General features: G+C 44.0%; 2 protein-coding genes across 8 annotated transcripts in view; one reads left to right on the top strand and one right to left on the bottom strand.

The window, feature by feature from the left end:
- Nucleotides 1–235: 235 nt before the first annotated feature.
- On the bottom strand, nt 236–11,181 carry sync (syncoilin, intermediate filament protein). 2 transcript variants are annotated; one of them, XR_009794290.1, is made up of 6 exons: nt 11,042–11,181; nt 2,690–3,823; nt 2,209–2,420; nt 1,621–1,833; nt 1,427–1,551; nt 236–1,365 (listed from the first exon to the last, which is right to left on the bottom strand). XR_009794290.1 is itself a non-coding variant. In XM_061815102.1 (6 exons), the coding sequence occupies exons 2-6, from the start codon at nt 3,776–3,778 to the stop codon at nt 1,317–1,319; spliced, it is 1,683 nt and encodes a 560-aa protein (XP_061671086.1). In that variant the 5' UTR covers nt 3,779–3,823; nt 11,042–11,181; the 3' UTR covers nt 236–1,316. The 2 variants fall into 2 exon arrangements, 1 of the variants encoding a protein (XP_061671086.1); XM_061815102.1 differs by having other exon boundaries at nt 1,626–1,833.
- nhsl3 (NHS like 3) overlaps nt 11,079–20,832 on the top strand; it is a 26,165-nt gene continuing 16,411 nt past the window's right edge. For 5 of the 6 annotated variants that reach the window (XM_061815080.1, XM_061815073.1, XM_061815090.1 and 2 more), the window contains exon 1: nt 11,079–11,313. In XM_061815080.1, the coding sequence (XP_061671064.1) occupies nt 11,079–11,313 (235 nt within the window). Of the gene's footprint in view, nt 11,314–18,558 lie in introns of those variants that run through there. The other variant, XM_061815099.1, reaches the window with a different exon arrangement.

Below are 20,832 nucleotides of genomic sequence, written 5' to 3'. Positions count from 1 at the left end.
GAACTCTTAACCTGCCAATTTCTCAACTGATTTTCATGAAGTTTACTTTCTTTCACAGAAAAAAAAAACACAGAAGCACTGGGAGAACATAAAAACACTGCAGGAGTTCAGGGGGTCCTGAGCTAAGATTTAAACCCACAACCCTCTTCAGTGTTGACAAAAGGCCAAAGGACATCCCAAACGTTCAGCACGATTTATTCAGTCATCACAATACACGTGAAAACGGCATTACAAAAGACAGAAGACATTGGATAACAACAATAATATGACAAAATAAAAGTAGGGAAAATATCCACTGGCCTCCCTTCCAACCCAAACATTTTCTTGAACATGTCACAACATCTGATAGTGTCACACAATATTCAAACATGTTTAGAATCTCATTTGTGAAACAGTCAGCAAGGATATAAAGCAAACCTTCAGAAGGAGGAGTGGAAAGTAGAGCTGGGGAAGGATACAACACTAAAAAGAAATGCAAGCTTTGATTAAGCATGTGCTTCTGCGTGCTTTTTATTGAATTTCTACAAATAGTTGTGTCTCTGCAGCGCTTGGCCACCCAAATTAGTTAGCTTCCTTGTTCTACAAAATGTGTGAGCAACTTGACCGGACTGTTGGGCTCATGTGTCTGTGCGCCATATAGAGGACACACCATTTAGTGTATAAACCCAATGACCCCACACTCTGGAGTTCACACGGACCCCGGCGACAGCGTGCACTCAAGATGACTCCATAGTCGCAAAACTCGGTCTGGGGCTAGAACCAGGGATCCCGAGAAAGCGAGTACTGTAATATGGGTGTAATACCTTTACATTATAATTAATGGAGAGGGAGATTTTTCTTGTAATAAAAAAAAAAAGTGTTGTTTTTTTTTGTTTTTTTTTGTTTTTTTTTTTGGGGGGGGGTTCTTGAACACATGGCATTTCAATTAATTGCAATTGGGGAAATTAATTTGATGAATAAAACTGAATCAATCACACACTTGGTCATAGAAAGAATTCAACTCGCCAGTCAAGCTATTAAGACACTTGGAAACTTTTTTAAATTGCAAAATTCATGGCTGATGTGTGTGCTGTGAAAAAAAAAAAAACATTTTATAAACTAAAACGGGAATTAGTCCAGTCCAGCTGATTGATGGCAAAGAGGATTGTCAGCCCCTTCAGGGCACCGCTTGCAAACTACAACAACGATACAACTGTGTGTGTTTGTATACAAAAAAAAAATATCCAAACTACCTTTATTAACAATGCAAAAACCTGTGAAAAGTGCTTTCTATTTTCTTCTACATATCAAATAAGACTCTTCTAGAGCCGTGTAAATCATTTTTCCTCTCGGTGTTCAGACCTCTGGTGGTCCCCAGGAGCAGACCTGTTAGAAAAAGTTATATTAGTAAAAAGTCCAAATGCAAAAATTAATTGGCGCATCTCACCTGTAAAGGAGGATTTGCTTGGAAAGACAGTCTGTCACCTCCTCTGCCTCTTTGTTTTTTCTTTTCTGCATTGTCAACTCCATTTTTAGCTCTCGACTGCTTCGCTCAAGACAACGGATGCTCTCCTAAAACAGTAACAAAAAATAAAAAGATTGAAATGTACCATCTGCCGCTTGCGCCCTTCAGCATCTCACCTCACCTCGTAGTGTCCGGTATCTTCCCTCTTCTGTTGTTGAACGAGTTTAAGTTTCTCCTCCAAGCGGGACTTCTGCAGCACCTGCGTATGCATTTCTTCCCGCAAGGGTCCCAGCTGGGCCTTGAGCTCCCGGGTCTGGTCTTTGGCTTTCACCAAAGCCCCCGTTGTTGTCTCTTTTCTCTTCTGCAGGGCCAGCAAAATGGGCTCATACCTGGGGGGGTGGAGGGTGAAGGTTCAGGAAAAAAGTCAAACATAAGCCCTTCCAAATTGCTGGTAAAATCAGAAACATTTTAACATTATTATCGGCACTACAAATACTTTTTACAGGCAAAATCTGCTGCTACTCCATCCGCACCCCTTGACATTTTTTTTTAGATATTCCCACCGGTGTGATTGAGGCTCTAGGTGAATAATTGTCTATGTGTCCTCCATCTTTAAATCAGTAAATGGGCCTTGCATTGGCCTAGATCTGTGATCGAGTGGGGAATTTCACCATTGAAGGTGTCACTGTACTTATACAGAAATAACAGAAAGAGTAACATCAAAATGGAGATGGTACCACGAATTGATGAGTGAAATCCAGTACCTGTCCTCGAGGGCTTTCAGGCTGCCCTGCAGGTATTGCTGGACATCGCCGCAAGAGTTCCTCTGAGGCACGTCGTCCTGCATCGCGTTGCAGGTGTGGCTGGTGCTGCGAGTGCAAAGCTTCTCTTGGAGGTCTTGGAGATGCTGCCAGTGGGCTGACCTGAGCTGGGAGTTCTCCTCGGTCATTTGGAGAAGCAAGGTCTGAAGGTGCTCCTGGAGGATGGAAGGAAGGAAGGCTGTGGACATTCAGCACTAGACCCAAAAAGCAAAAATCTGACGCACTGAGAGCACATTTGCAAATGTTCCATGTTTCAGTACTTTTTGAACCACTCGCAAGAATCTGAACAGCAAAATGAATAAGCTTGTACATTGCTGGGTTCAATTACAATTGCAATTCGTGAGACCAAGACGACGCCGACGCCTAACAAAAAAGTTACAAGTATCTCGCCAAAGCTGAATACTTGTAACTTTTTGCGTCCTACCTCCTCTCTCTTCTGAAGCTCCATTTCATGGCGTCTCTTGTTGAGGGCCGCCTGGGTGTGTACGTTCTCCCTGGCCGTGGCGAACAGTTGCCTCTTCAGTTTGCGCATCTCGTCCTGCAACTCCTGCCTCGCCATTTCCGACTCCCACACTTGCCGTTCCCCTTCGGCCCGCTCCGACCTGAGCCTCTGAACCTCCCTCTTCCTCTCGTCCCTCCAGTCCTCCTCCTCCTTTTTTAGCACCGCCATCAACTCGATGACTTTGCTTGAAACATGAGCCTCTGCGTCTTCTTCTTCTTGGGCTTCCTGCTTCCTCAGCTCCAGTACCTCAGCCAGTAAATCCTTCCTCCTCCTCTCTAAGCGCTGTAGCTCCTCGATGCACTCCTCCATCTGCGACTTCAGTTCCTCAAATCCGTCCACTCCAAAACTCATAACATTGGTATCTCTCTCCAAGGATTCTGTCTGAAATTCAGCGCCGTTGACACCATGCACCCCGGAATACTTCAATTGTTGGACGTGAAGGTCTGATCCAGACCTGCCCATTGAGGAATCGTCATCGCAAACGTCTGTAGTGGTTTTACACTCCTGTTGACCAACGCTCTGGCTTTCTGACAGCTGGTCCTTGCCTTTATTTACATGCACATAATCTTGGCTCACCTCGAAATCGATGCCGGCCTCTTCCATGCTGCTCTCCAGCATGGCCAACATATCCATCAATTGACCCTCGTACTGCACCATGGTGTCGCGCAGTTTGTTCCCCGCCAAAGTGACGGGCATGTCATCTTGGGGCTGGTGTGGAACACACTTTTCCGTTGTTTCCATCGTGTTCCCGGTACAGCTCGTGGAAAAATACGGTGATGTTTCTTTTTCACCAGGGATCCCTTGTTGCTTACGCTCGAGCGGGATCACGGTGAGCTCCTCGCAGCTCTTTAGTAAGTCGTCCATTTCCTGCAAGTACGGCCCCATTACGGACGGCTGACTCAAGTGCGTCCTTGTAAAAGCCGGACTGGACCAGCTGGTCTCGGGATCCTCGATCTCTTCCTGGATGAAGAGAGGTTCGAAACCATCCGTCGAATCGCTGTCATCCTCCATTGCCGGGCTCTAACACTTAAAACTGTTTACTTCACGGTCCATGCCCTGATGAAAGGAAACAAAAAAATGGCAAACACCAACGGAATGCTTTAAAACAGTCAATGTCACAAACAAAAGTCTTTTAATGGCTGTTTATGTACATCCACCTCTCCATCTATATTCCTCAATGGGACCATCCATGAGTTGGAGCCTATCCCAGCTGACTTTGACTCAGGCAGACTACACTGGATTGATTGCCGAAGCTTTTTAAAAATATGGATGGAGAGAAAAATGCTCAATGTAGCATCCCACTACAATGGCTAACAGGTTCATTGCTAAATGTAGCTTCCATTTATACCAAGTGAAACTGTGGCTCAAAACAAAAATAATCATCTTTAAAGCAAAACTGAGGAATTGGAAGTGTCACTTTTAATGAGCGTTATTGAACGGTAGTGTCTGCTGTCAACGGGTGATGGCCCCTTTTTTATGACAGTGCCTTCAAATGTGTCAACAAGTTTATTTGTCTTAAGTAGATGATGGTGACTAATTAGGGTGTGGCATCTATTGGAGTAGCGTAGAGCCATTATTTCTGGAAACACAGCATATATGATAATACCACATGAATGTGGTCAGTAAATCCATCTTCCTCCTCATCTTCCTCATATTTCAATGATCAATACACCCGCGCACGCACAGTCATCCACAAACAATGAAGATGGGCCCGTGTGTCGGCTCAGTCTATCATCTGGGTATGCAGAGCTGGGCGCAGGAGTGGGCCGGCAGAGGGTTTTACTGGCGACAGCTGCAAAAAGCTTAGCGTGGGTCAGATGCCCGTTTCAAACGCGCATTCCCATGAGGACCAGCCAACATACGGTACAGGTCCACACTGAAAAGGAGATGATGACAATATTGGATCGCGCTACCCTCATGTAAAGATAGAAACGGTTATTTTTGTCATTTTCTTTGAATAATAAGTATCATTTTCCAGCTCAGTTACAATAGTTAGTCGCCTTGTCACAGTCTAGATGCTGTATGCACATTCTTTCACGTGCTCAACTATTTTAGATGCCCATTATAAACAGAACCATCTTTAACCTAACACCATTTAGAACTGCTGCTGCTATAATTTACATTTTATCACAAGGAAATGAGACAGAATGAAAGTTTAGATTATCCTCCAGCTGCTCTATTCAAATTCAATCTAAAAATCATTACTACTTACTTGTCATTGGATGCGCAACTTTCCTTTGGCTGTGGATAAATCCAGGGGCAGTTCAAAGGACAAAGCAGAATGAGAGGGTGTAATGCGTGGGAGGGGGTATAAAGATTCAGGCTCCCACCCCCCACCCACTCTGTGTATCCCCTCCTCAGTTGGGGGTGCAGCTATGTGTGACCATGACTACCTCAAATCTGTTTAGGTGTATTAATAAACACAGGAGGCTGGGCGAGAAAGAAGAGCCGCAGCAGGGGGTCGATCTATCTGCCCGGAAACAAAACCGCATCGATCTAAAACAATGACACCAACTGCAACATTCGACACACAAAACAAAATGTGTGCGTCATGTACGTTTAACGGAGGACAGCGAGAAACTTTTTTTTCACCAGCTAATTAAGGCTACAAACTGGATATACTGGAGTTTACAAGCTTCTGCATCAAAAAATCAAAATCACTGCATCAGTACCGTTATTTTCTGTTTAATTTTTCTATTGCAACCAACTGTAACATTGTGGATATAGTATAGTATGGACTCTATTGTATTAATATATTTGCATTTTATGTTCATTAACTGTTTCTAAAGTTTTATTTAGGTACAATTATTAACTTACGCATCCAGCATATTTTAATTTAATCATTATTTTTCAGTCCTGCGACCCTTGTGTGGACAAGCAGGAGAAAATGGATGGATGCCATTATTTTTTAGTACTTTATTTTTTTCCCCTGTATTTAAGAACAGTGTAACTGTTCAAATTGTGCATGCTGACACAGTGGATTACAATAATAATAAACATGGTTTTCAGGACTAGAGCCTGTCATTTTTGATGAACACTAGCACTACTCTGCAACTTTTTTTGATGTTTTGTTTTAATGTTAGTCAAAATGACAATACTTTGAGAGCCAAGTATTTATTTAGGTGGTAATTGGTGTCATAACACTGAGAACCACTGCTCTTGAGGTTTTGGAATGGGTCATCCCACGAGCAGTGTGTGTGTGTGTGTGTGTGTGTGTGGTGTGTGTGTGTGTGTGTGTGTGTGTGTGTGTGTGTGTGTGTGTGTGTGTGTGTGTGTGTGTGTGCTAATGATGATGATGGCACTCAGGCTCCAGGATGCCAGTCATGGCTTCTCATTACCAAGCAGTCTTTAAATAACTGCCCGAGTACTTATGTGGCAGCTTTTGAACTTTTGAACCCCGACAATAGAGTGAAAGGACAGATGGTGCCCTCTTAGCATTCTAGGGGACGGCGATGAGGATGAGCAGTTGAAGATTAAAAAGAAAATAGCTGCAGGACAAATTACTGTAGTGGGTAACAGTACAAAGCAGGTGTGACTTTTTGAAATGCACAGCTTGCTTACGTGTTTGCACACCTAAAACTATCAACTATGACGTGACTATGTATTGACATTCCAGAAAGTTGTCTGACCCAATTTATCATGGGCTGCCATTTTGAGATTGCTTTCGAATTATGTCCACCAGAGGGCGTCACAGAGTTATTTTTTTTATATATATGTAGCAGTGAAATATGATAAAAGTACTCCTAGTTAAAAAGGGGGAATCCAGTGGTTTGCATTAGCAATGTATCCAATAGGTCAGTGATTTCCAACAGTTATAGAGCCAAGGCACATATTTTACAATTGAAAAATCCCGTGGCATACCAACAAAAGTAAATGTCACCAAAAATGCATAGATTAATTACTGTATGTACTTCCTGCCATCTAATACAAGAGGATTTTTGTTGTTCTCTCTGTCATTGTGCCTCACTGGAATAAATAGATGAATAAAGATACATTATTTCTTGGAAATAAATGTTGTTGTTTTTTTTTTTTTTTTTACATAAAATTGGATAACTTCCCACGGCACACCTGAAGAGCGCTCACGGAACACTAATATACCCTGGCGTACTGTTTGGGAATCACTGCAATAGGTCATGTAATATGTACTCTATTTTGACAATGTTATGTTAAAACATCCCTCATTTCACTCGTAATCGAGCCTTTGCTGCGGCACGTGACAGGTCACATCCACGCACGTAGGTCACGTGACTCGCGAAAATGGCAGCGCCACTGAAAATTTTTAATTGTCGATAAAAATCTTCTCAAAACACTATTAAATGAGACAGGATTTAACATCGCATTGTCATAATAGAGTACATATTACATACATTGGTAATGCAAACAGTGGATTTCCCCTTTAAGACCCAAATCAGTCAAAATTTGGGGGGAATTAAATTTCAGGGATTTTTTTTTTTTGTGACCTGTGCTGGACTGGTGACCAGTCCAGGTTGGGCCCAAAGCCAGCTGGAATAGGCTCCGGATCACCCAAGAACCCAATGAGGATTAGCGGGACAGAAAAGGGATGAAAGGATCCTTATTTGCCCAGAGGTGGCCTATGATTGGGTGGTGACCAGTTCAGGGTGTCAGCCAGGTATTTCCAGAAAGGCAGCAGGAAAAGACTTAACTCATCTGGTTTTGTGTACCTCGCAGATTAATTATGGTGCCCCAATTATACTTTTTCTAATCCATGCATCACTAATCTTTTAATTATGTTTTGCGAGACTTTGCCTGGATCCTTTTGGACTGTGAAAAACTTTGCTTATCAAACATATCCTGTAAATCACCTTTAAGAGGTACATTTTCATTTAGACCTAATTTGAGAATTATTCTTTTAAATTATAATTAAAAAAAATATTCCATCCAACCAACCATTTTCTATTCTGCTTGCCCTCATTGGAGTTGTGGGTAAACTGCGGCCTATCCTAGTTGAGTTCAGGCAAGAGGCAGAAAAATAATGCATTCTTTAAGAAAGAATGTCTCGAAATACACATCCAATCGTATTTTTGCCACTTTCTCATGTGATGCGCATCCAACCAATAAACATGCATATTAACTCTCAATTTCACAAGGGAGTGAGTCATTTTGGGGCTTAACCGCGCATACAGCGAGTTATTTTAAACTGCAGATTCCAATCCATTTTCAATTTTCCGACATTTTTCCACCACACTATTTGCGGGACCTGTCATCCGGTTTCCACGACAACAATGATGTCAGGGGTGTTGTTCACCCGTCGCAGTGTGTTTTGGAAAGTCTGGCCTTTGGGAGAAGGGAAGCGGGGAGAATTTACGTGACATGAAGTGTACGTCCACGGATGAAGTGATCCAACACACTGACACAATCTCTCGGCTGGAGGGGAGGACTGGGTGACAGTGGTGTAATTTTCTTCTGTTTCTAGGGGGAGGGAGTGCGTGGGGGGCGGGGAGGCGTCAACTATTTAAGGGTTTTTGGTTAAGAACTGAATGTCCTACTGAGATTAAGTGAGACTTTTTTGTTCTGCATCTGCAAGATAAACACATCAGCATGTCTCTTTCCATAGAAACAGACTTGTTACTTTATTTTAATTCTTTTTTTTTTTGGTGGGGGGGGGGGGGCTCTTAATTAGTGTTCAATCATGCTGTTTTGACAACAATCTAACAGCGTCCTGGAGTTTCCAGGGTGTCGCCGGTGACGTCAGCGCCCGGTTTTAAACAAACCCACACCCACCCCCCACCCCCAACCCTCGCCGTGGACGGACGGAAAACAGATGCGGCGATCCTCCGCGGACTGAGGGACAAAAGAGAGAAAGACAAGAGCGGGGATGGAAAGCTGCAGCCTGTTTTTTTGCCCCATCCCTCAGCCGCAAAGCGACCACACCCTCGCAGGAATTCCTGCCGCTAAAATATCTCCTGTTGTGTGTTTTTGAGGGAGAAGTTGTTCAAGTTTGCTTATCTGAAACGCCCTAATAAAGGGATGCATTCACGTAGAACGCGTGAAAATTAAAAAAAAAAAAAAAAAAAAGAATGGTTCTGGGTTTGCATGTTCTATCTGTCTGTCGATATCTGTATTTATCGATCCCAATGGTAACCCATCGTCAATTTTTTCACTCATCCATGATTGATAGTGAGCTTCCCGGGACCTCCTGCTCCTGTCCCCTCTCGCCTCGTGGGTCTCGGTCCACATGCAAACCAGATGAGCAAGTCCCGCCGCTCCCACCCCCGCCCGACTGCATTAAATGACGCTCACTTGTCTCCACTCCCACTCCCAGATGTTGTGCGTGTGTGTGGACGGTAAGTACATAGTGACAAGGGCAACCTCCCCACAACATTTGACCTCCTTCCATCTTTGGACGCCTCGGTGGTAATATTTCACCAGATCCTTCATGATCCTTCTTTCCTGGCGTGAATTCCCCTGATTCCCCAGATACAACTTTAAAAGAGTTGCACAAATTGCAAAAAGTGGTCAAAAAGGGATATAAAGTGGCCAAGCGTGGAAGGAGAGGTCGGATTGGTTTGGATCGCAGCTCTATGATAGGTGGGAGGGGGAGAAGGAGGGGCTGAGTGTTCAGGGAGCATGATGGAACTTCGGTCACACACATGCACACGCAGTCCACGAAGGCTGAAAGACAAGAACGGGCAACTACAACGTGGACCTGTGCAAAGTAAGTTGGAGTATCTCACTTGCATGTTTGTACTTTGCTGTAACTATCATCCGGATAGTAACTTCATGTACGCATGTACTGTATGTGATGTGACGCAATCGTTCTTCTTGGAACTTCTCCTCCAAACAAAAATGGAAGACAGAAAAAAGGGAAAGTAAACAAATGTACTGCTCCAGAGACTTATGTGGGAGTTCAACATTTAAATTTGAATCTTAATTTTAACTTCATTTCTCATTAAATGTCTCAGGAATGAGTAGTTTTATTTATTTATAATCTTACTCAGTTTCTTAAGACAGTGGTTAACTTTTCTGTAAACTGTGGTGCCTTGTCAAACTCAACACAAAGCAAAGAGAACTACAATTTTCCATATTTATAACAATTAGTTTCATGAGTTTGTTTCATGAGAAGTCCATTTTGCTGAATGCTAACAAACAATGAAAACACCGTAAACGGGCTAATGGATAGCACTGCTGTCACGGTGTTATAACCTCATGAACTGGTAAAGCATTGGCCTCACAGTTCTGAGGTCCTGGGTTCAATCCCGGACCCGCTTGTGTGGAGTTTGCATGTTTTCCCCGAGCTGGGTGGGTTTTCTCCGGGCACGCCGCTTTCCTCCCACATCGCAGAAACACGCAACATTAATTGGACACTCTAAATTGCCCGTAGGTGTGATTGTGAGTGCAGCTGTTTGTCTCCATGTGCCCTGCGATTGGGTAGCAACCAGTTCAGGGTGTACCCCACCTCCTGCCCGTTGACAGCTGGGATAGGCTCCAGCACTCCTCGTCACCATTGTGAGGATAAGCGGCTAAGAACGTGGATGGATGGATATAATCAATTTTCCCAGGCATATAGTCTTTCTCCTCTGCAAAACATGACTAATGCTGTTACTGCAGTTGACTGAGTCAGTTGTGAAACCCTTCGTGTCATTAAGTTGGTTTTATAGTGCCCCCAGGTGAGCATACCAAAAGGGGCAGCACGATGCCCATGAAAGTGAGGCCACCCCTCTGGAGAAAAGTGTTATCAATTTCATTATGGATGGACTCACTCCAAAACAAAAATAACTTTCTTTGAAGCCATCTGGTGGCACCTCGGCACAAAGCAAACAATTTGAAGTCCTTTGCCACCATCTTGCAGCATTTGCAGGCAGTTATATACCTTTTTAGGATTGGGGACAATATTTTGCAGTACAGCTCATTTTGGTTCTGTGTATCATCAGTAAACTTTCTAAACTTGTATGATGGCAACAAAAAGGCAAAGTGACCTTTTTGAAGTTAGAAGAACGTGGAAGTCAACTAGTCGCACAGATCGGATTGCATTCCACTTTGGACGTTTCACTCTACAATCTGGGATGCACATTTGGTTTGTTCAACTCGTCTAATTCTTTCGCAATGCTGTAATTTTTTTCCTTCTATCCTCTCTCTCTCTCTCTCTCTCGGTCTCCCTCTTGCTCTCTCTCTCTCTCACTCTCTCTTTCTCTTTCTATCATCCTGCTAATCTTGTTGTTGTTTCAGGTGGTGACAAAGCGGGAAGCAGAGTCGAGTCAAAGTAGGACAAGTGTGTCCAAGTTCCGAGAACATTTGGATATTAAACTGACTCACCGGGTTTGTTGGGAGGCTGCCGGGCCCAGCCTCCGCCATGTCCCGGAGGAGGTCGACGGGCGACCTGGTTCCCTGGGATGTCACAGAGGTCGTCGGGCGCGAGGTGAAGGCCCAGCGTGGCCACAGGAAGCCGGGAAGCTCTCTGGGACAGGCCATCAGCTGGCTGAGGAGCAGCCAGAAGAGGAAGAAGAAGAAGACGAAAACGAGCGTTGATAATGGAGGGAGGCAACCGGCTGTGGCTGACGAACTTCAGAACCAGGACACTGGAAAAGGTAAGACAATTTTACGGCGAAAGTACAGTGAAAAGAAACAAAAACGTGCAGGTCATTGACACCTCACCCAAAATGTTTTGTAAGTGCCTACAAATGCCCCAGATACTAGTTTTGTCTAAATGAAGCTCCTCCACTCACCTCAAGTTGCTTCTTTGGGATCAGGATGTCAGCAAATAAGTGATTTTTTTTTTTCAGTAAATAATGTGATAGATTCTAAAAAAAAATATCAGCGAATTGCCAACTCACATTTTCGCAATTAATTTTATTGGATTAATTATAATCGAGGTACATCTACATAATAAAATTAAAAACAAGAAGGATTTATTTTATCTTGTGAATAAAATTTGCGTGCAAATTTTAATAATTTTTTACGCCCTACTTGGGAAGCAAGCCCCAACGTAAACCCCATCAAACATGTTTGGCCTTACAATTCCATCCATCCAACCATCCATTTTCTTAGCCGCTTAACCTCACAAGGGTTGCGGGAGTGGTGGAGCCTATCCCAGCTGTCTTGGAGCAGAGGGCGGCGTACACCCTGAACTGGTCGCCAGCCAATCGCAGGTCACATGGAGACAAACAGCCGCACTCGCAATCACACCTAGGGGCAATTTAGAGTGTCCAATTAATGTTGCATGTTTTTGGGATGTGGGAGGAAAGCGGAGCCCCCGGAGAAAACCCACACAGGCACGGGGAGAACACGCAAACTCCCCACAGGCGGGGCCGGGATTGAACAAAGTTCCTCAGAACTGTGAGGCCAACCCTTTACCTTACAATTCCTATTCTGCAAAAAAAAAAACGTTTCCCAATACTTTTGTAAATCGGTGAAGCTGTTCCTATGTCGCTATCTGACCTCATGACCACCGTGTGCACGGATGTAGACGCACGCTGATCTCTAAATCCACCCCCCCCTTTTTTTTTCTCCCCGTTTGCTGATGCGTTCGCTTGTTCGGCAGCTCAGAGATTACGGCCGCCGTCGTCGTTTCCTGTTTTTGTTCCACCTCAAACGCCATCCCTCCCTGTCTCTTTTGCCGCTGATGCTCTTACGCATGTGTTAGTGTAGGAAGCAGCTTACCACCGCTGGAAACGTATAAAATCCTCACGGTGCCTAAATTGGCGGCGGTTTCGCGACGTGCGTGGGTGGTCATCAACAGGGACAACTTTTGGAGAGCGTGGCAAACTTGAGAGGATGTGGTCAGGGTGGGGGGGGGGGGGGTTAATGAATGCATGGGAAACATATTTACACGACATTCTTATTTTAATACCCGAATAGATTGAAGTTCAACATTGAAGAAGATGCTTGCACATGCATTTATACAGAACATAGTATAGTCATAGTCTTATGTACTGTATGACTGGCCCTGAAATTAAACCCTCCGATTAGAGTGTGCAATTTCAACTATTTATGAAATGAATCTTGCTAATTTGATGTCAGGAGTGTAAAGGCACTTCCAAAATCATGCTCGACGACTGTACACCGTGATCCTGTTAATATTGAGTGCTTATAAATGACATTTAACATACAATAAAAATAACTAATAATTTTAAATAATCTAATAAAAACAATGTATACAGTAAAGGAAAAAAATCGTATTATAGTAAAAGAAAAAAATTGTTTCATAATATGTAGCGGAGAATGGCAGAGACAATTTTTTTAAAAAGTTTTTAAAAACAAAACACCAAACGTTTTTTGATGATTAATTTTAAAACTTTAAAATATTTTTTTCGTTTTGTTTATTTTTTAAAAGTCATAAAACAGTGTTTGGTGTGGTTTTGTAGACAATGAAGTTGATAGATTAGTTGACAAGGAATTGAAAAAAAATCGAGATAAGTAAGACGAGCTTATAATTTTTTTGCTTCATATTTTAAAACGTTTTCTTTTCAAAAACATAAAACATTAGGACACAGCAATCTGCTGGTTGGGCGAGAATGAAGTGCGCTTATTTTAATTGGGAAAAAAATGTCAAAACTCTCCCTGCAATTTTTGTTTTTTGTCTTAGATTATAATTTTTAAAAAAATGATTATCTTAAAAAATACTCCCCAAAATGCATCAGTAATAAAGTACATAGAGGGTTGAGTGGTTGTCGAACATTAAGTTAAATGGGAAAAAACAAACTCTTTTAAGAAACTCGTTTGTTGCTCTTTAATGTTATTGTGACTTGTGAGGTTCTCATTGTTCCGTGCCTCATTCTTCTCCCTAAACACAAAACCCTTAGAAAGAATCTATTTGTGTGCGTGTGGCTCAGTAATACTGCATGTAGCTCAAGTGAAAAAAAAAACGTTTCTTTGTGTTGTGTCATTCCACTGACTCAGTGTTGTCGTGCTGGCACCGGCCGCTCGGACCCACGACCCGAAGCTCCGCGAGACCTCGCTGGCCACACTTTACACAGATTCCTCTCCTGTGAAAAAAAAAAATGTTAAAAAAAAATCACCACTGTCTTTGAGCCGAATTCCTGGGATTTTAGTGTGTGTGTGTGTGTGTGTGTACACGCAGCAGGCAGGCACGCAGCTTGGTTGCTGGATGGCGGCTGGAGTTATGTGATGGAGACTGGAGATTAGAGCACATCACAAAGGCCCATTCAAACGTTTGAGAGGATTCTTTGGGAACAAGCTTTCAGTGTTTTTTTTTTTTTTAATTAGAGGATACACCTATTCATAATTGTATTCAATGTGTGTGTGTGTGAGAGAGAGAGAGAGAGTCCATGTGTGTGGCAGAGGGTGTCTGTATTTGTGTGTCAGTCGTGTGATGCTGGGCTTTAGGCGGCGCCTGGATGGAGCACACACATTACATCAACTGCAACACACACTCTCTCTCTCTCTCACACACACACACACACGGACACACGAACGCACGTACGCACGTACGCACGTACGCACGTACGCACACGCACACACAAGGATGTGAGAGTTTGTCCAGCGCAGCTCATCTTTGGTGCCTGCTTCAATGGTGAGGTCACTTTTGAACAAGCCTATGACTGGCCAGTTGTGTGTGTGTGTGTGGCCATTGTTTGTAACTCGTATGATGTTTATGTGTTTATCGTGTCACTTGCCTCATATAAAAGCCTCTCATATGCGCGTTTATGAGAATTTTTGGTGCCCTAGCGTAAGGTCTGAAGGCAATTTTCGGGGTGTGTGCTAGTGAAAAGGTTTTAGGGGTCCAGAAGCTAACCCATCCCAAAATCGCCTCAGTTGCGCCCCCTTGGAAGTTAGCTGGCTGTTGGGGGGCTTGAAAACAGTTTCAGGATGCGGCGTGGGCCATTCTGGAGGCCAAAAAAACGGTTGAGCATTCGTACTTCGGGTTCGACACTTTGGGCAACTCCAGGGGGTGGAGAGGTGTGGTGCAGGCACATAGATCCATCTCGAATGAGCACCTCGACGCTTTAGCAACTCCGTTCGGGCCGGTGTCACAAGCACAACAACTGTCAGCATCGACTCTACAACAACATCGTCGATAAATGCCCGTTGTGTAACGTCGCCCCCCACAATACGCATCATCTCTTCAACTGTGCTCAAAAACCGACCACGCTGACGGTGGAACCCCTGTGGAGCGCCCCGGCCGACGTGGCTGACTTTCTGGACCTTGATACAGAATAACGTCCGTTGTACTTGGCTACAACAACAACAAAAACAGTTTCAGCAAGAGGAAGTGATTGGATTTCATAATGTGAGACTCTGTCCAGAATTAAACGGGAAATATGCTATTCAGTCGCAACATTTTGTGGCAACTTGTTGCCAAGGAACTACATCAAAGTGATTGAGGAGGTTCATTTTCACAAAAGTAATACTTTGCCGCCATCTGCTGGCACCCTGGTGCCAAGGAACTACATTAACATGAGTTGAGGCGTTTCATTTGGATATAATTGGTGCTTTAGAAATTAAAGCTTTGTCGTAGGGGAACAATTACTCAAGTACTTGTGATTACTCTACATTTACATTACATTTCATTGAGGAGAAAAGTTCATTTGCAGGCTGTCAAACGCAGTTGCACAAGTTTAGCCAATAAGAACCCTAAAACGAAAAAACAACAATGCTGAATTCTGGGGGGGCACGGTGGTTAAGCTGGTAAAGCATTGGCCTCACAGTTCTGAGGTCCCGGGTTCAATCCCGGAGCCGCCTGTTTGGACTTTGCATGTTCTCCCCGTGCCTGCGTGGGTTTCCTCCAGGCACTTTGGTTTCCTCCCACATCTCAAAAACATGCAAGATTAATTGGACACTCTAAATTGCCCCTAGGTGTGATTGTGACTGCGGCTGTTTGTCTCGATGTGGCCTCCGATTGGCTAGCAACCAGTTCAGGGTGTACCCCGCCTCCTGCCCGTTGACAGCTGGGATAGGCTCCAGCACTCCCCGCCACCCTTGTGAGGATAAGCGGCTAATACAATGAATGGATGGATGAATTCAGGGCTAGTGGAATTAAATTGATTGTGAGGTTCAAATTTGTTCTGGGAAAGAAATAGTTAAAAAATAAACGATGCAAAGAAAACAAAAATAGGTTGAGTCTGGAGTTGATAGAAAAAGATGGAAAAAAAAACTAATTGCATATAAAAACGCAGCTGTTTTAAAAATAACATGTTTTTTAGGTAGCCAGGAAATGAATGTGAGTTAATTAAGTGAACTTGCGGCAACAAGTTTGGCGTGTGCCAATTCACTTTGTGAGATTACAGAGCTTCCAAAAAAAAAAAAAAAAAAAAAAAAAAAAAAAAAGAACCGAGGCCTCATTACCAAAGCGTGAAAAACAACCTTTTCTTTTTGTCCGGCCAGCCGGGACCGCGGTGCTGCTTTAATGCACTCCGACAGGATGGCGGGCAATTAAAAGACAGCCATGTTAAAGTTTAATGTGAAAGCCCGCACAATAGTCTTTGTAAACATTACTCGCATACTTTGATCGAGGAGGTAATTTTACCTGGGTAAGGAGATAGCGCCAGTCCTCATCCATCATGCCGGAGAGGTCAGCGTCTCCCGGGCGACGGCTTTTTGAGGCGCCCGTTGCCGTGGCGGCAATTCAGTCGACCAACAATGCCGTGAACCTGTCGTGGTCAGGTCCATTTCTTTCCCCCACTGCAGCCAGGATGAGCCATTCATCATTCTTTCTATAAATAACGACACTTCATTTGCAGTATGAATTTAAATCCAATGATCGTTTTCATATTTGTGACTTTGTTTTGTATGATTGGCGAATTTACCTATTGCTGATTTTCATTTTTGATTCATCCTCTGTTTTGTTTTGTGCTCAGGCCAAAACCCTGTCTAATACAGTTTTGCAATGGCGCCATCTGTTTGCGTCTCAGTGCCGAGGACTTGTGTTGCTGTAAGCTTCATTTAGTCCCGATATATCCATCCATCCATTTTCTGTGCCGCTTATCCTCATGAGGGTCAGGGGGAGTGCCGGAGCTTATCCTAGCTGTCAACGGGCAGGAGGCAGTGGACACCCTGAACTGGTTGCCAGCCAATCGCAGGGCACATTGAGACAAACAGACACACTCACAATCTCACCTAGGGGCAATTTAGAGTGTCCAATTAATGTTGCACGTTTTTGGTATGTGGGAGGAAACCGGAATGCCCGGAGAAAACCCACGCAGGCACGGGGAGAACACGCAAACTTCACACAGGCGGGTCCGGGCGCGAACCTAGGACCTCAGAACTGTGAGACCAACGCTTTACCAGCTGACCCTCCATGCCGCCAGTCCCGATATAACGTCTAATTGAAAAGTAGTGACTTGGCGCAATATTGTGGCACCTATCTACATCACTAACGTGGATCAGGCAGAGCCACGCCCTCAAAACGGACCAATTTCAGCGAGACAGAAGATTGTGTGCAAAGTATGCTTTAATTCTTTATTTTTGTGATGTTTTGAGGGCTGCGTGTCACAGACATGTCGTGAAGACATCTGGGAACTGTTTAGAATTGTAGGGAAAAAAATGACATAATGTGTCTCCTTAGAGTCAAAGATTGAAATCACTTGTTGCTAATGAAAAGTGTTTCGCCACGCACATATTCGGGAAACATGGGGTGCTAATTTTAGAAGCTTTCATTTCTCTTTTTATAGTTTTGCACACATACAAACTCGATGGCAATTGTGTCCACCGCGCAGCTTTAAAGGACGGCAGCAAATTGGTCGTTTGAAAGAGCGCGGGGTGCGTTTGATGCGGCGGCGAGACAGCTGGAAGACATAAAGGGGGGGCGTGGGGGGGAGGGGGTCAGCAGTGATAAACATTATGCTGAGTACATACTGCATTAAGTCTCATTGTGTGCGCTTGTGGCTGTGTTATGTAAGTCGCTGTTGAATGCCGCACATACACTCTTTCAAAATGTCTTGTTGGAATGGACAAAGTCTTGTTTTTTTCCACATTTTCAACACATTTGAAAACAATTGTCTGAACACAAAATGGCGCAAATACTGACCTATGATTAATGAATGAGCAGTTCCATAAAACAAAGACTTTGATTAGTATGTTAGTTCACAGGTGGCATGGTGGATCCTGCCCGTTGACAGCTGGAATAGGCTCCAGCACTCCCCGTGACCCTCATGAGGATAAGCGCCAAATAAAATGGATGGATGGATGTTGGTTCACTTACAGGTTTTTTTTTTCCCTCTTACACATGAGACATTTTATTAGGTACACTTCCACAATGCAAGAGCCACGTGGTGGAAACAATGACTTCACAATGATAATAATGCTTAGTTTTGTTGGCTCGATATAAGTTTATTACACTGTAGTTCACAGTGGCGCACTGCAATAATATAACCACATTATTAAATTAGAATAAAACAAAATAATTCCATACGTTTTCTGAGCCCCTTATCCTCACAAGGGTCGCAGGAGTGCCGGAAGCTATCCCGGCTATTGTTGGACAGGAGGCTGGGTACATTATTGTATGATATTTCTCCACACTTGGACAATTTTCAAGTAGAATAACTATTTGGGTTACTGGTGAGGCAAAACTACTAGTGGGCATTTTGATGCTAGTAGGCAAGGAGGCAATTAGTGTGCTGCACATGCCTACTACAGTAGTTGGGCCTAGTCGTTTTACTAGTGCAGTACAGAAGTTAACTAATAAGGTCTAATCGTGTACAAGTGTGCCAAAGGTTCCTTTAGTAGTGGACTTACAATTAAGATATTCATTCTATCAATATGTGGAATTGTCTTAGTAGTCGGGGCAAAGTGCAGAGTACTACTGTACATGTAGTAGTAGTTATTTTTTTGTAATGGCACTGCCTGGCCACAAGATAGCAGTGCTGACCAGATCGGTTGTGGGTGTGCCGTCTCAAGACTGACAGACTCAGAGATAAAACTGTAGCACCCACCTTCAAGGTCATTTAAGTTCATCCACAAGCATGATTATTCTCATCATTTTGCAGCGGATGTCGTTAAAAGACACGCCTTAACGTCCAATCAAAACCTTGACGGCGCCTCGGCGCGGTCCCCTTGGCGACCACCCTGAGGAGGCCGCACGTCACACTTTGATCGCCATGTATCTGGGCCACACTCTCAGGCTTATGGTGCTGCATTCGATATGCATTTTTTTTTTTTTCAGGGTTTTTTTTTTTCCCTTCATCGGGTGTGGTTGTAATGGTGAGCTTCACGTCTCCGTCGCTCTGTGCCTGTCGTCGCTGATGACTTCACACGCACCGGCAAGGGGAAAAGCCGGAGTGATGTCATCTCACTCCTGTCACTGCTTAAAGGGAGTGTAAACATCTGAAAAGCAGAAATTGAGGCTCCATCTCTGAAGACTCCAAGCCTCGAGCGATAAAATGGGTGGAGGGGCTTATAAATTCTTTACAGAGAAGCAGAGCAACCCCCACGCGCCACCTCCCTCTCCTCACTGTGTAAATCTTTTTTAATGGGAGGCTCTTTATCTTGCGTTGAGGATGAGACACGATCAGGATGACCATGATTTCATCCCTGCCCTCCGCCCCGCCATTTTGTTTTCCAGCGAGGAATCTTCCGCGATACGTCTTCGGCGCCCTCCCTTTTTTGGAAGGCTGCTATTGATCGGCGTCTGGACATCATCAGGCTTCTCGGTGAACCGGAGGAAAACTTACTGCGATGAACGGAGAGGAAATGCGAGAGCGGGAGATGGCAAACGATTGCAGTAACATGAGAGGTTGCTTCAATTGGTGTAGCTGTTGTTCTCGAACTTTTTACCGAGTATCGAAGTACCACCGATAAAAAAAAAAAAAATACTGAGCTCTGTCCATTGTGAACAACTTAGCATATAAGACCCCCTAGAGAGTAGGTGGAAATAAATGCAATCAGTCACTCAAAAACGCAAATGAGACGATTGGCCCTGACACAAATACTAACACGCTGGATTGGATAAACCCACATACCGGGATACAGTGCTTTGATTGGCCACATTTTTGGTACTGTACATTTTTCTTTTAGTCCACAACATGCCGCGATTGTCAGGGAGGAAGTGGAATGCCCCGGCCACTGTGGGTGTCTATATTTTAGTAATACATCAGGAGGAAATTCGTCAATACATTTGCGCAACAGAGACTCTCCACACTTTGATTTTTCTGCCAAAGGTGTATGTAAAATGATGTAATATTCTAAAAATCAATGTACTTTACATATACATATTATATTTTGTATCCGAAAAGGCACTTATTTTTGTTGTGAAGGTTTGCCTGCATTTTGGTGAGACAGACTTTTTTTTATTTATTTTTTTGCCAAAAGTAGGGGTTGCGTCAGAAAGGGCATCCGGCGTAAAAACTGCGCCAAACAAATATGAGCGTTCATCTGAGACGACACGCTGTAGCGACCCCTAACGGGACAAGTCGAAAGAAAGTAGGTAGATACAAAATTATGAATACAATTATGACTGCAGAGCTCACGGAAAAAAAGTTAAGTATTGCATCCAACTTGTGGCATCTATAGGCATTTTTCAGCCAATTACTCATGAATAGCGGGGGAAATTAAACGTTCCACTTTAAGTTAATTTCCACCAGAAAACTTCTTATATGATGACATCACGTCGCCGCCACGCAAATATCTGCGAAGATGATTTGAAATATCAAGCTCGCATCTCAACATTTCCAATTATCTATTGTTGCCTTTAATTTGAGTGGCGCATGGCCTCTCTGACAGCTCCGTTAATGGCCCGCGGCGACGGATGTAAATCATCTCGCGAGCTCCGCGTCGGCACAATCAGCTGGGAACGCTCCACTTTGGAGCGGCGGAGAAATGGGAGGGGCGCTCGCCTATTCACACGCGCGCTTCATAGTGGATGCTGCCGTCTCTTGAGCAGCTGGATTTGGAGTGCTTGTGGCTCATGCGCGTCAGTCAGCACTGATTCAGTGCTACGAGAGAGCTAAAGAGGGCAGCGACTCGGGATGGCGGTGGACAAAGTGGACAGCCTTTAGGGGGGTGCTTCGGGCAGTGTCCCCACGCCCGGAAAAAAAAAATGGGGAACAGCGTTCAGAAGCGGAAAAAGGTGGAGACCGAGAAAAAGCCTCCAGCGCTGTATGACAAACCCAAGGGCTTCTGGCTGATTGGACGTGCAGAAAAACTAAAGACAG

This window comes from Syngnathoides biaculeatus, chromosome 1 (genome assembly GCF_019802595.1).
Source record: "Syngnathoides biaculeatus isolate LvHL_M chromosome 1, ASM1980259v1, whole genome shotgun sequence".
NCBI lineage: Eukaryota > Metazoa > Chordata > Actinopteri > Syngnathiformes > Syngnathidae > Syngnathoides > Syngnathoides biaculeatus.
Note: the sequence above shows the minus strand (reverse complement) of the source record. Positions and strands in the feature narration are given on the sequence as shown.